Source organism: Nematolebias whitei, chromosome 14 (assembly GCF_014905685.2).
Source record: "Nematolebias whitei isolate Nwh7 chromosome 14, NemWhi1, whole genome shotgun sequence".
NCBI classification, from domain to species: Eukaryota; Metazoa; Chordata; class Actinopteri; order Cyprinodontiformes; family Rivulidae; genus Nematolebias; species Nematolebias whitei.
In genome coordinates, this window is record NC_056511.1 from 15,638,941 (window position 1) to 15,654,347 (window position 15,407).

Genomic DNA, 15,407 nt, shown 5'->3' on the forward strand with positions numbered 1-15,407 from the left:
AATACATGATGTAATCATTCAAATACTTTTTTCGAGTATTAAAACTGCTAAAGCAATAGACTAATCAGGTTTATAGGTTTCCTATAGGAAAGTGTTTTAAGACTATCAGAATGTTTAAAAAACATATATTTTGACAAATGAATAAAAACATGAAAATGTGTTTCTTTCAGGGACTGTTTTCCTGACATTTCAGCAGGGGAATATGTTTCTCAAAAAGATGTCTGAACAGATGATGGGGTGCGTTTTGTTGGGACTAAATTGCTCTTGATTTCTCCCATGTCCTCTCCAGATGCACTTCATGTAGAGCTGATGATGTAACCATAGCAGCAAAGCTGAAGGGGAAGAGGCAAGAGAAAGAAACGGAGAAAGAGCTGACAGCCAATGCAAACCCAGAACCAAATCCAGTGCAGGAGGAAGAAGGCAAAGGGAGGAGAGAGGAACAGGGGATGGATAAAATGCTGATGTCAATTTAATGTCACCTGATCCTCTGATTTTCTCTCATCTCTCCGAGTGGCTACTAATTTCTGTCTCCAACCTAAGAGTACAGAGCTATGGCACCAGAGGCTCAGAATGAGTCCGACCCATCCTTTGTTTTGCCACGGTGAACGGCACTGACACCTGCGCTGTTGCTTCGATGGCTGACAGCTACCTGGAAGTTCTTTTTTACTTTCTGACCCCGCCTTGTCCTGATAATTTATTTTATAAAAAAGCTCGCCCACGTCTCCATCCCACAACTGAATCAAGCAAGAAAGACGCATCTTCCTCTAAATGGATCATTTGCTGGCACTTTATTCAACGTGAACTTTTGCCAAGGGTGTGTTTCTGTGTAGGTGATTTTAGCATCTTGTTGAGACAAGAGTCCTGGTTGTGTCATCCTTTACTTGATGTCAGGAGTGGTTTGAATGAGTGTGAGCGTGCCCCCCTTTTTCTACATTTCAGCAAAGCTGCATCAACCTGTTTGTTTCTATTTATGGAGGACTATTTGTTAATTGCGTACAACAATGTTTTTGGGAATGCTTGTGCGATTGTAAATGGACGTAACTCTTTAGAGTGTGGACTGTGCGTGTGTGTCTTTTATTTTGGTACCTGATGTCATGATGATGATGTTGCCAGGTACCAATGTGTTACTGCACTGGAACTAACTGATGAAAGCACTGAGCCAGATCCAGCTATCACATTTGGATGTAAACACACCTCTCACACTAACTTTGCTACTTGGGGACATGCTGTACACAGTGTTTTTCTTTTTAGTTTCCCTTTCTGCAGCTGTGCAATATTGTGAAACCTCAGTAACTCTTTTTCAACCATCTGTAGCCTGTTTAGAAGCTGTTTCTGCTGTAGTGTTGTACTTGAGTGTCCGCATCATGTTTCTGTACAAAATACTTTTTTCCTGGTTGTTTTATAGCTTTCTGTTACACCTGTACTGAGCTGAAAAATGCACTAAGAGCCAGACAGAGAAGTGGGTAGATATTTAGGTCATTTTTAGTCTATCCAATCAACAACTAGGCAATTTCTTGTCTAAAATTAGCCGAGTCTCCTTCACCTCAGAATAACTGGATTTGGACAAGCACTGACAGCACGTTCAACCTTTACCTGGATGACTTTAAAAGATTGGTAGCATCGAAAGTTTGTTCATCTAGTCTAACGATGTACGGATGGGACAGCTAAAGGTCATTGAGAGAAGTCCAGAGAACACCCCGACCATCAGAAAGCACCTGAGGGAAATGTCTTTCCACCATGACCCTGGTAATGCCTGCTGTGACAGCATGCAGATCAATTCAGACAGCCTGAGACAAGGAGCCTTAATCAGGCATTAAATGTTAATGTGGATTTTCTAACAGATCCAATGTCAAGTCAGACCCGCAGTCCAATGATAGATATACATACATATATAGCACAAACCTTCAAAGAAGGGACAATGCTCTGCTGCACAAAAACCTTAAAAATCATTGCTGGGATGTACAGTCGAAAGGGGCAATAATTGATTAGGGATTAAGTCGTTTTCTATTGATCGTGTCCGTTCTATGTACATGTTCTGTATGTGTTTGTGTGCACATGCCTTCGCATAGAGATTAACAGGGTCATGTTCCTCGATTAGAGATGGAGGTCTCGAAGCAAGTCGGTAGCGTGTACTAACTTAGCATTGAGTGTTTTAGTGACAGTGTCTAACTCTGTACAACACATCAACTTAAGGTGGCTAAAGGATCAATCACCTGCTGAACAATAGAGCCAACGGAAGCTGCATGAGATGGGGATTACAGGAGAAAAATCTAATTCAATCCTTGTTGCAAATTGTTTAAAATGTAACATTGTTCTCTGCAGCTCAGACTCTACGACCAACAGACTTGTTAGAACTCACCACCAAGCAAGCAGACGTTCTGGGTTTGACCTCAGAACGTTCAGCTGTTGCTTCCCTCTTCATTACTTCATGTTCCAGAGGTTTGTCTTTCTCCTTCAGCTGAGAGCTTCTTCACTGAGCTCTTCAGCGCTACAACACAACTCAGTACCATCCTAGGCCAACCTCTGACTGTTACCGTGTCCCTTTTGTATATAGGCAATGCTGTTTCTGTGTTTTTAGACGTTCTCCCTCTGTAAAGTGATCTCAGCCCCACTGGATGACTTACAGTACATGGGACAATTTATTGCTATATCTGTGTTTGAATGGTTGTAATTTGAAAGTGTCATCATCCAGGGATGGGTGGGTGGGCAGGGATCAATGTTCGTGTTTGACTCGAGGTGGAATGGGTGGGGGGGGGGGGGTAATCAAGGGTAAAGTATCACAACTGGTCAATACCAAGAGTGTCTTCATCAAGGAAGAGGGCAGGGCAGGGTCTGTCCTCTTCAGAACAGGAACATTTTTTTGCACCAAAGTCATCATCAAAGCGCAGCTTCTTCTTATTCACTATGGATGGATGCTATCAGAACTCCCAAGGACTTTTGTTTTGTTCGTTAATTTTCAAGACAAAGAAACTGTCTCTTTTGCATGATTAAATGTCGTCTTTTTCTTGGCTAGTGTGCCCGGTAACAGCATGATCATGGTGTGAACTCACTCTTACCGGTGTGTTTGGAAAATGTTACGGAAATTTCTCCAGTTTTTTTTTTTTAACTTCCCTCTTGACATGAACGCTCATTGACATTCATCAGAAGCTGTTTTACAATGTAGTGTCCAACTGTTTGAAGGCCGCCTCGCATGGATCAATGCAACTTACAACCCATCAAACTTCAAACTCAGTTACTTTAACTGCATCTCTGTAAAACACCATGAATGTCAATGTCGGCTACCACATAACTAGCTAGACATTAGTCTTGTAAAAATCGCTCTTTATTAAAGCGTTGCTATTTTCAATACGTGTTCGAATGCTTGCTCCTTTTTCATACGAAGCCAGCAGCATCATGAGGTTGTCATTCTGAGTACTGTAACATGTGTTTGGTGTGGTGTGTTAAAGTGTTTGCCTTGTTGTCCTGTCTTACCACCAAACACTTAACAGTTTCCAGTCATCTCTGAAGCGCAAAGTGGTTTTCTAACACCAGGTTCTGTTTGCTGGAAGATCAAACTTTGCTTAACAATATAATGGAAGAGGGTTTTTTTTGTGATGAAGTACAAAGCTGTCTGCTAAATGGGTAAAATCAGGTTCAAGTCAGCTAATGTCTGCTTTTTGTAGCAAAAATACACTTTTACTTTACCTCCACTTAGCTTGGGATAATACAAAAGCAAAGTTTAATGCCAATGTTGCAGTCTTCAACAGACGAAATTCCCATATGCACCCAACAATGAGCAAACTTGCTAATTTAAGAGCGAAACAAAGTAAATCTGAGAACTTTAGTGGGAAAAAGCCAAGTTTAAGAAAACAAAGGGGGACACGTTATAATTACTACAAGAAAAGTTAAACTGAAGTGTCACAGAGTACTTCATTGTAGATTTTAATCATACATCTTTAAGGGGGGGGGGGGGGGGGGAGTTGCACTCACCACCATCGCTTCAAACTGGCTGCTGGAAACCTGTGTTGCGTTTTCAGAACCTGATGAACCTTCATATCATAAATCCACGATCGGAGCATTTTGTCCAAGTTTAATACGAAGTCTTATCAACGAATATAAACATACTCATCTTATTACCTCGGCATACCATGTGTGTATACTTCACCTGCCACACTTGTCCTCTAGTGTCAATCTGTAAATGTTCATTGTTGTTGAGGACATGAAACTCAGTGGTATCCTAGACCAACTCTTGCAGGGAGTAATGTCTAATAGCTTCAACTTGAGTTTATTTTTTTTACATTACAGCGATTGGTTTATCTTTACGTTTGAGTTGTTAATTTTTCCTTATTCAAAAAGGCTTAAATTTATGTTTTTGTTTTTTAAGAAATTAGAATAAAAACATCCAATGTTGAGCTCTCAGTTTGGTGTGGCTGCCACTATTTTCCTTTGAAACTGTAAAATATAAACCCTTCAAATATTCACACGGAAACCATGGAGTTAAATGGAAATTCATTTATTGATAATTAAACATGTCAAAGAAGAAAAGGACAAAAACGTAATTTAAAACATTGTAGCATTTGTGTTCACGGTCATTCATACAGGTTGAATGTGGCATCAAAAACTTGCTTTGTGGGGGAGAGCTGAAAGTTGAACCAGAAACGGATCCTGTGCCAGGTTATTCAACTCTGAAGTCAAGGGTCTACCAGTGCGCTCTTCATCAAGGCACATAACCCCCAAGTGGCCGCAGGATCGCTTTAACAAAATCTAAAATAACCCATCCAACCTGAACGCCCCAAATCTGCCTCTGGCTGTGATTGTCTGGTACTCTAAGCTGGCAGGTTGAACTAAGAACATGTTTGCTGAAAGCGTGGAGATTTAGACTGAAGCTGGTGCAGATGTCCTCAGAGGGTTGTATTGGACTTGTCAAGCTTGGAGCAGGAATGTATGAGCAGAGTATGCTTGGAGAAAAGTGAGCAGGGAAACCAAAAGCAGGAAGAACGTGATCTCCCCAAACAAAGGACAGGAGATAAATTTCCAGAAATCTGAAATCTTGACAAATGAAAATCCCGAAGACAGGTAGGAATAACAGGCATGGGCGTTAAGTGTTCCTGTACTGTAAATGTGTGCTAGTGTGTACGCATGTTTCAGGGAGGGGCAGGAGTGTGTGGTCTGAGTGTTTACCTTAGTGGGGAGACACCCCATCGTCCACAGCATTTCAGGCCTAACGCTGCTGTTTTCCCCATCCCACTCTACAGCTGCGTGCGGCGTACGTCCAGGGCAAGGGCTCAGTTTGGCTCCCTCCCACTCTAGCTGCAATAATCAGCAAGAGGAAGAAGGTGGCTGGAGCAGCAGCAACAACAAGGCATGCAACTGACAGTTCACATGGAGAAGTGGAACAGTGTGGAAATGTAGGCTCGCAATGTGTCATTTGAACCTGACAACGCTAGCAGTTCGTGTGCCCAGTGTGAAACACGGTCGAGTGACGTGGGATGCAGTCACATCTGCGCAACTACTGAGAGTCAGCTGGAATCGTGTGCTCTGGTTTCATTAGCGTGTTTAACCTACAAAGCTATTGACCAAACAAAACACATCCTGATGAAAGCATGAGCTAAATCCAGAGAAGGCCAATAATGCTAGCTGTGTCAAAATAAGGTGAAAGGAAGAGACATGCCGCTACTGGAGAAAAAAAAAAAAAAAAAAAACATTTGCAAAAGTCAAACTATACGTAACCTGCAACACCAAGACAGCCGCAACACGTCCACCCAGTCAACGACCCCACATCATGGACAGAACGTCACCAGAGTTTTGAATTAATGATGACTCAACACCTTTCTTTCAGGATCCTCACGGAACTCTGCCCGACATCAGCAGGGCTACAACAATCTCATCTTCTCACAGTCAACTTGATGAAATAGCAAACGTCAGCTGGCATTACTCTTTCAAAGAAATGGTTCAAGTATTTACACAAGTACCAAAAAGAAAAGGTTCCCCTCAAACCCTAACGTGTCCCATAAAAATAAACGCCTGTTAACAAATGAAATGAAAAGGTTCAATAAACTAAGGGACATTCTAGGTGTTACTGATGCTCAAATTCTTTGAATATCAACAACCACATATTAGCTGACATTAATCCTGCCTCTTCAAAATTCACATATGTACAAAACCAACAAAAACATCAGAGTGGGTAATACCTAAAACTGTACAAAAACGGAAAAGTATTCGATTTTTCTCCCTCGATGAATGTTTGTGGACAAAACGCTCAACTGAAAAGAAACAATGTTTTCAAAAGAAATCATTTGTTTTAACAAAGAGAATTAGCCAGCTTTAGTACACACTGAAAGATTAAACAAAGTCTGGGCCAAAGATGGATCAACAAAATATATCAAATTATTGTAAAAGGAACAGCCAATTTTATCTGAAAACCCAGGCTGCACCATTCTCCATTTTCAGTCGCACTAAAAGTTCAACTCTGCTTTAACTTGCCTTGCATATCCCAGCACGATTTTTTTTATTACACAAACCAGTCAAATCTCTCTTGAAAATAGCACAAACTGTGTCACTGAGCTGAACTTTCCCTCCAAAACTGATCTCCTCGCACTGAAACCAGCACAGACAACCCCTCCGCGCTGCAGAATCAGATGGCAGCACCTGAGCGACATGCTTGAACTCCAGCAAGAACACTCAATGAACGACACCAGACCTACAGGGGAGAAGACAAAATATTTACGGCACCATTTTCCAAGTGTTTGACTTCCACAAAACCCAGGAGCAAAGACATACGGGACTTCCAGGTCAACTGAACTATTTGGAGTCGTTCATATTCACCACTCTTTCCTTTTGTGAGCACGTGGACCAATCAGCACCTAAATGAGCAGGCTGCCACAAAAAGGTCACTGAAACTGGAGTCATTGAAGGCCTCTTACATACTCCACAAGTGATGGGACACTCGCCATTTAGACCAAACTTAGCCTAAATCAAAAGTGCTTCAGTGAGCGTTTCAGAAATATGACCAGTTTTTGATGCTTCAGAAAGATGTGGAGTAGATTCTAGGATTTTTAGGAGGATGTAGTTTTTGGTGTTGACCATTTAGTTTAGTTTGACCTATACAAAGTAATAAACATTTGTTAGTCAAGTACTGCAGCCTAAAGTAACCTGAGTGAATACGAAGTCAATCAGTGGCGATCAAAAAGTAGCAAAAAGAAATTAAAACTGCACATTTGAGCGGCGACAAAAGAAACCGTTGTAGAGTATGTAAAAGGCCTCGCTCCAGGAGCAAAGTCGTTTCTAGCCACTAATCCCAATTCTGACCCAAGCCATGGTAACATTCAACAAGAAACCAGCTGAGCCACAACATCCAAGAAGCTTTCAATGTTGAACAATATTCCAATTTACGTTGCCCCATTACCTCCACTCATCTAAACACCTCGCCGACTCAAAGATGATCGATGGGCAAACTATTTGGGCAAGTCCGAAAGGAAGTGATGCTTTAAAACACATTCAAATTATGACCTTGCAACCTGTTGAAATTTCCTCTATGTAAATACGTATGCGAAAGAACACACATCAGGTGTGTAAGGAGTGTGTGGGGGTGGGACTATCGATAAGGGGGTTCTGGCGTGTTGTAAGGGTAATCATTACGCTGGGGCATGGGTTGCCCGTGTGCGGGTGTCTGCTCATACGGTGTAGAAGTGGAGTAGTTTTCCGCTGCAGGGTAAGCTCCAGATGAATCATATGCTCCTGGTGCCCCGTAGCTTGCAGATGTGTCATATCCTGCGGAGGTGTTGTAGCTTCCTGCCGAGGCATCGTAACTCCCGGATGAAGCGCTGTAGCTCACTGGCGAGGCGGTGTAGCTCCCGGAAGAGTTGTACGTTCCTGGGGCGGCGTAGGGTTCCGATGTGGCGTAAGTTGGAGGGGCTGCGTATGTCCCTGGGGGCGCAGGGGTTGGGGCGGCAGCTTGTGTCTGTGTCGTAGCCGGTGGAGGTGGAGGGGGTGGTGGTGGAGGATTTGTGTAGGCATACTGGAGGTACTGATACTGCTCCTGGTATTGCTGATATTGCTGGTAATGATGCATTTGTTGGTAGTATTCTGTGTAAGACCTAGAGTGCACGTTACAGTGAAGGAATATGCCAAAAGAAGCAAAAAAAGGAAAGAATTTAAAGATAAAAATGGAACTATTAATCTCACGAGTTATAAAAATACATTTGCCTAATGTCTCACAGGCATTGTTCAACGATTTAACCTAGGCCTGTCACAATAACAAATTTTGCAGGGCGATTAATTGTCTCAGAAATTATTGTGATAAATGATAATATTGTTTGAAATTTGACAATAATTAGTAATTATTGACAAATTTAAGAAGAAATGGGAATTTGTTTTGCACGTAGTACCCTTTTTCACCACCGGAAAGCAGTATAGACTGTTTGAACCGAAGGATGGATAGTGAGGGAGCGAGCAGCGTCTCTTTTTTAAGAAAAATGGGAAGGAGGCCCCTTGACGTGACAAGGGCTGTCTCTCTTCGGTTCTCAAAATGGCAGACGCTAGGTGTGATTTGAGCTCTTTAGCATTGCATTTTTCACACAAAGCTTTTAATTTAAAAAAATCAGTAAACAAGTTCTCAGCTTTACACAAAGGCACGGGTTTCAACTGTGAATTTTGATGCTTCAACAAGATGGAGGATTTGCCCTCAAGGTCGACCTGTTAGCTGAGCTTGTAGCTTAGCTTCTCAGCTTTTAATGATCCAAAAACACAATTTTGAACGGTTAAAACAGATTTTAAAGAGAGGGGGAGGGGTCAGTGAAGAGCACCGGAGTCGAGCCTTTTGTCATCCAGTGTCTTCAGTAGAAAGAGAGACATGAAGAAACGATAAAGCCAATAAATGAAAATGAAGTCGATAATTTTCATTTATCATGAGATTAATTGATTTGTTTATTGTGACAGGCCTAATTTAACCTACAAGTTAGTTACGAAGACGTCACATGTACCTTGAAACAGGATCTGAGCCTTCAGCAGTTGTTGTGGTGGCTTCTGCCGGCTCTTCAGTTACTCCAGGTGGTGTTGGCAGTAGGGTGCGTCGTTTGGACCGCATTTGAGCAAAGGAACTTGGAACAGGGTCGGGAAGGAGGGGAGCTCGATTCCCTCTGATCGGACTGCGGTCTCGCTCGTTTTCTGTTGCTGCTGCCTTTCTTCCTGCCTGCTGCTCTGCCAGCACCTTAACATTACAAGAGTACCAGTACTTATGATTAAAGCTCATTTTTAGAAACAAAATTAATAAATACAACTCAATGGGATGTACAAACTGCTCTTTTTAGTTTTTAAATGAACCCACCTTTTGTCCTTCCTGAAAGAACTTTGCTCTTGCTGCCTCAAAAAGTGTAGTTGGATCTGGTGTGGCAGATGGATCTCCCTCCTCAACGGCCACAGGAGGATTGTGATTGGCCATTTCTTGGTACACCTGGTCAGCAACAGATCCATACACTTGGCTTGCAAGAGCACCATAAATGACACCATCTGCACCTTTAGCACTTGTGATGCCTTTCAGAGCAGCGTAGGTGGGGTCAAAAGTTGTTGTGTTATAAAATGAATTGTGGACACTTTGTTGAACCTGCAAAGAAAACACGAGCATTTAAAACAGCGGCAGGAAACTCAAATCTAACTAAAAGGTATCACTTAGCAGCAAAGTGAAACTTTGGGTATAGAATCAAATAAACACAATTAAAACATGTTTAGCAAATGCTACATCACTTTATAATTTTTGAGGTTTTATCTAAAAATGCCTATTGAAGCTCATCATTAGTATTGAGGAAATAGGAAAATCTAATTACTTGTATGGGTAGACCAGCAGCTGCAGCTGCAGCAGCAGCTAGCACAGCTGCCTGACTCTGGTGATGCTCTAGAGATGGAGGAGGTCGAGGAAGAAGACCCTCTTTGCCACCTGCAAACACAGAAAGATTACATATTTTTCAAATAATAAAAATGCAAACACTCCTATATGTAAACTGGATTATATATTTTTTCATGCTTTAGTTATTTCACTCATCAAGTTTAACAAATAACCATTAATTCACAAACACAAATACACACAAAGCTCAACAAACATTTCAAAGAGTATAAAGTATGTAGAACAAACTTATATAACCTGCACATTTCTTAATAAGTCAACAAATTATGTGTCATGCTTCCATAAGCATTCATGCACAAATAATACCTAAATACAAAAATCAATTGGAAACAATATCATCAACCTTAGATTTCAATATTCCACGAGTAACATTTGATCAGTTTTCTTTGTAAAGTTGAGAAACCGTTTTAAAAAGTCATCATCCAGATTATTCTATAATTTTACTCTGTGTATGATGATTCACATCTGCTGTTCATGATCTGCATCACTGACGTCAACACAAACACTTCTGTAAAATATTTGGCTACATTTTCTTTTAGCTTTGTATATAAAGGTTTTAATTTAAAGATATTTAAATTCCAATGAGCAACCCGTGCTGACAAAACGAGTTACAGTGAAGGATTGTTTAGATCGTTTTCAATTATTTTGAAAATCTCCATCGCAAAAACTTTAAAACGATAGTTTGTTGAAATTTGACCATTTCAAGGTGTAAGGTTCAAGATGACTATCATCATTCGCATCACATGTGGTACATAAGGCGAAATGAAATTGTGTACCGGTACTCAAGGTCACAGTTACACCCAAAAATAGCAAAAATATATAAACTATTAAAATATATATATCACATGGCCTGGCAAGAAGCAAGTCACTAGAGTGCAGGTCTGAATACCCGCCCCCCCTCATTTTGTCTGGATGTCACGTTTTATTCAAGCCTACAGCACTATATTATTATAAAACTTAGTTTCATAATGACGGCAAACAGGAAGGGATTTCCTGTAACTTTGACAGCAGCAGAGAAACATGGTCATTTCTGTGGAAACAAAGAGTTATTTCCTGTATACATTTGATAAATTCTATAGTTAGTGTTGGCTTGGGTTTCCTTAGTTATGCTGCTTAGACTGCTGGAGGACAAACTGACCACATTTCCTCTCTGCTGCTGTCTTTACTTACTCTACCTGTTTGTATTTGTAATTATTTCTGTCTTAATGTGTTTTTTTTTTTGGTCTTTCCTTCATTAGAAAGTGCACCTGAACCTGTCATTTTGTGTTTGTTTCTCCTTCCTGTCCTCTCAAACCCAGCCGGTCGAAGCAGTTGGCCGCTCGTCCAGAGCCTGGTTCTGCTGGTTTCTTCCTGTTAAAGGGAGATTTTCCTTTCCACTGTTGCTGATGTGTTTGCTCAGGATGAGAGACTAACAAAGTGAAGATTCAAAGAAATCTGCTGGCTTCCCTAGATAAATAACTTTTACTAATGGTCTTTTTTTAAGCATATGAATGTTTCTGTTCAGTGCCCTGAGACAACTTCTGTTGTGACTCGGCACTTTATAAATCAACTGAATTGCTTCTGAAGACATTTAAAAGGTAGATTAGAAAATTCTATATTGTTTTGGGATCACTAGATGATGTCCTTCTGTGTGAATGTTTTTACTTGTTTTGCACTTCATTCGATGCTCACCGACTCATTTTGCCAGCACGAGTTACATATTTTTCACATATAAAACATGCAATTCAGTGTTTCCCCTAGATAACTTGCCATGGCAGGGCGCTCATTTCGTTCCGTGATTTATTTTTTTCTCGATGGGGGCGAGGGGGTGAAGACACTTATGAGCTGAACGCTATTTGTACTGACAGTTTGGAACGTGTGTGTGTGTGTGTGTGTGTGTGTGTGTGTGTGTGTGTGTGTGGGGGGGGGGGGGTTGTTCAGCATGAGGGAAGAGGCAGTGAGTGCTGCCTTTAGCTTTTTAGCTAGCGCGCCTGTACTGCGTCGCCAGTGGTGTCGACGAGTGGGGGGCGCGGTTCGGATCAGTAGGCGGGGCGCTCGGTTCTGTTAACGGGGTGGGGCGCCCCGCTTGTATAATGGTAGGGGAGAAACATTTAGCTACAGTACCTGCAGGGGATCCTGAACCTCCTGATGCGAGTTGATTGATCAAAGGCTGAGCCTTGGAAAGCTCCACAGCCAATGGACGCCCCTTAAACATGGTCCCATTGAGCGCATCAATTGCTGCCAGGGCTTCCTCCTTCCTCTCCATATGCACAAATGCATAGCCAACATTTGAGCATAATCTGGCTATAAAATCACAAGAAATTTACGGTTATTGGCTGTTAGGATCTAACAGATGCAAAGAGATCGTCTTATCTAATGATGATTTCTGCCTTACCTTTGACCTTATCACAGTCTAAAACTCTTCCAAAGGTTGAGAACAACCCATGCAAGTCCTCCGCAGAACATGTTGCACTAATGTTCCCAACAAACACTTTTATGGAGTTGGGTGGGCGTGCACGAGACTCTTCAACAACTAAGGGTCTGCCTCTGTACTCTTTGCCATCGAGATGCCGTATGGCCCTGTGGGAGTCAAAAAGAGATCATTTTTAACATCATAAATACAAAACAAAACAAACAGCACAAACACAAGAAACTGAAATGTTTTAGTCATTAATGAAACATGCCTTTTATTATTTAAATATTTTTGTGCTGCATAATGCAGTTTCTACTTTACTTTTGTAATATGAACATATAATGAGTTCACTACACTTTATATGATGCATCACAGAGTTTCTCTCTATTTGCACCTACATGTGGTTTGTATGTTTCCTGTTTGAACAAAATACAATTTTTTTGAATTGTTTAAATAATCTAAGTAAAATAATCCCCTCTTGTTTAGAAGACTACTGGTAATTTATATTTGTTGGACATGAAAGTCTATAACAGAAAGATTTAATTTCTTGTACACAGCAAAAGACGTCTCTGTTGACTAATGTTGCTAATTTTGCTTTGATAAGGACTTCAGAGTCTGCATGAAGTCACAACAGCAACGTAAGCTGTTGCATGTTCCTTTGAAGCTTCATGTGAGTCGGGCCAGTCTACAAGAACAAGTCCTGGCAGTTAATAAAACTATGACATTGTACCAGAGAAAGACTATAATGTTACTTCATAACGTGAACATTTGCTTGGTTTGTAAGGTCTGAAAGATCAAAAGGCTGAATACTTTAATATGCATTATTTTATAAAAACTAAAATAGCCCAACAAACTGTAGTTTTAGCAATCAGAAAAAGTAATGGGGCAGATAAAAAGGAACTGATGAAGCCTGATGAAACTACCAAAAATTAAATACTACATTGCATTATATTGCATGATGTCATACAGGCTCTAGGAATGGGTCGATAACTGGTTTTAAGGTGTTCCACTGTGATTCTACAGTTTAAATGCCTTTTAAAGGAGAAAAAAAAAGTTTTACTTGTGGCTAAATAAAATAAATTTCAGACTTGATCTTAAAAAAAATTACTAGAATACAACTGCTGACCAAAAATTTGTATAAAGTATGTCCTGAGTGCAGAAAAACTCAATTTAAACAGTGACTGACTGTGTTTGTTTTCCGTCAGTCGACTTATTTTTTATGTGAATGAAAACTGAAATACTTAAATATTTGATTAAAACTTATATGGTTTTCAAAATATGCATTTTTTTCCCCCCATTGTTTTTCATTTGAATTTTGATCCTTCTAACAATTTCTACATCAAATGTTTGAGATGGGGAAAAAAAAAATCTAAATCAGGATTTTTGCAAAAATTAAGTAAGAACACCACAATTCCTCGTCTTTGTTCAAATTTGGCTTTCAGTTACGAGAATGATCCCATTAAGAGTTAAGAATATCTCGGCACAGCTCATTTCTATATGCTCTTAGTCCTAACACAGCTCACTTCTCCAAAGTGACTCTACTTCCGTCAACTCATCTTTACAGCTTAGTCACTGTTCCTTCTCAGAAGAGAAATTTACCTTTTCACTTTTGACTGTGTGTCTCCGATTACATCGCTCTCCCTGGTTCTGTTCAAGTCTGGGGATTATTTTACTAAATCAATATCAGATGCGCACCGAGATGCAAAAAATGTAAAAACAAATTACACTTAATTGTTGGCAACAAAACCTGACTGCTGATTTTGCCCATTTCTTACAAACTCTGCTGTACTTTTGGTAGCGAATTATGCATATTTATCAATTAATCATAGATGTACAAAAATTTCAAACTGAAAAATCACATGCTTTGACAGCATTTTTGGCTTAAAGATTATACCAGGACACATTATGTTATATTATTTAAGAGGCAAAATAGTGCACTTTTGTTTTGAATAAACTAAAATAAATAACGTTATGCATTTCAAAGTAATTGTTTTAATACTGTGAAATCGTGGTATTTTTGCCTAATGTTTTTTTTCACGGTCATAATCTCAAAGATATAAGTTTAAAGAGAGGAAAAGAATAATTTGATCAGGGACAGCTGTGTACCTGTCTGCGGCCCCCTCTCCCTTCAGGGTAACAAAAGCATACTGTCTGAGCAACGAGCATGTGTTGATCTCTCCATAAGGAGCAAAAAGTTTATTCAGCTCATCTTGGGTTGCATCTAAAGGAAGGTTCCCCACAAACAACTTCACGTGGTCAGTCATTTTTACATCAACCAGACATCTGCGAAAAAAAAAGAAAAATAATCAGAATTAAGAAAACAGTTTAATTGCTAAATTGACACAAGCAGCTAACCTAGCCACGACAGTAGGGTTAGCCCAAATTGTATATCAAGTAATGTCCGAATTTTGACACTCTTACCATGTTTTTTTTTATTTTTATCCTTTGATTTATATTCATAAGACCAAAATATGTTATTTATTTTAAGAAATTGCGTCAATGTACAGCCATAATGACAAGTTTATCAAGCTAACATGCGTTAACTTTCGCGGTGAAAAACGGGAAAAAACGCAGTTTCGGTTGGGCTAGTAGTATTCGAGTCCGCGAGGTTAGTTAACATCAAACAAAAAGCACATATATAAAATAATACGGTGTCGTACAAGAAATATAAATCCACCTAGACGATCTAACAGTTGGCTAAAAAAAAAAACCTCACATTAGCCATCTTGCAACGTTAACAATGTAGCGTTAGCAAGGCTAGCTAAAGGCCAGCCGTTGCGGTTTTATCAACGTGGCTGCCATTTTTTTAATCAAAGCTAAAGCTCTCAGAGTACACCGAGGTAAAGGTAGGCACACTCACACACAAAATGACGTTTTCAGATTAATACTGAAAGTAGGAAAAAAGGTTTAATTAAAGCAACATGGAACACAGACGACTTACCTAACGAGGCCCTGAAATCTATAGTACCTCACATCCGGCTCCGGTGTTGTACCGAAAAAAGCGCCCCACTGTAAAACACACCCCATGCTGTAGTATGGGCATAGTTTGCGCACTTTTATTGAGTGAAAGAGAAAAATAGTAAGCTGACTTATCATTTAAATATTATCTATATTTTAATTTATATGTACTGCTTTGTA

The 15,407-nt window shown here is 40.1% G+C and overlaps 2 protein-coding genes across 2 annotated transcripts in view; one reads left to right on the plus strand and one right to left on the minus strand.

Annotated features, from left to right (window-relative positions):
• LOC119420500 (phosphatidylinositol-binding clathrin assembly protein) overlaps positions 1-2,605 on the plus strand; it is a 41,402-nt gene extending 38,797 nt beyond the window's left edge. Inside the window, exon 19 of the mRNA XM_037687907.1 lies at positions 290-2,605. Coding sequence (XP_037543835.1) covers positions 290-304 — 15 coding nt within the window. The 3' untranslated portion in view covers positions 305-2,605. The remainder of the gene's footprint in view (positions 1-289) is intronic.
• A 4,667-nt stretch (positions 2,606-7,272) lies between these two features.
• LOC119420502 (RNA-binding protein 4) lies at positions 7,273-15,257 on the minus strand. The gene is made up of 8 exons (XM_037687908.1): positions 15,211-15,257; positions 14,376-14,552; positions 12,252-12,436; positions 11,981-12,160; positions 9,801-9,910; positions 9,305-9,580; positions 8,961-9,187; positions 7,273-8,075 (listed from the first exon to the last, which is right to left on the minus strand). Exons 2-8 carry the CDS (start codon positions 14,531-14,533, stop codon positions 7,574-7,576), a joined length of 1,638 nt encoding a protein of 545 aa, XP_037543836.1. The 5' UTR covers positions 14,534-14,552; positions 15,211-15,257; the 3' UTR covers positions 7,273-7,573.
• Between the last annotated feature and the right edge of the window lie 150 nt (positions 15,258-15,407).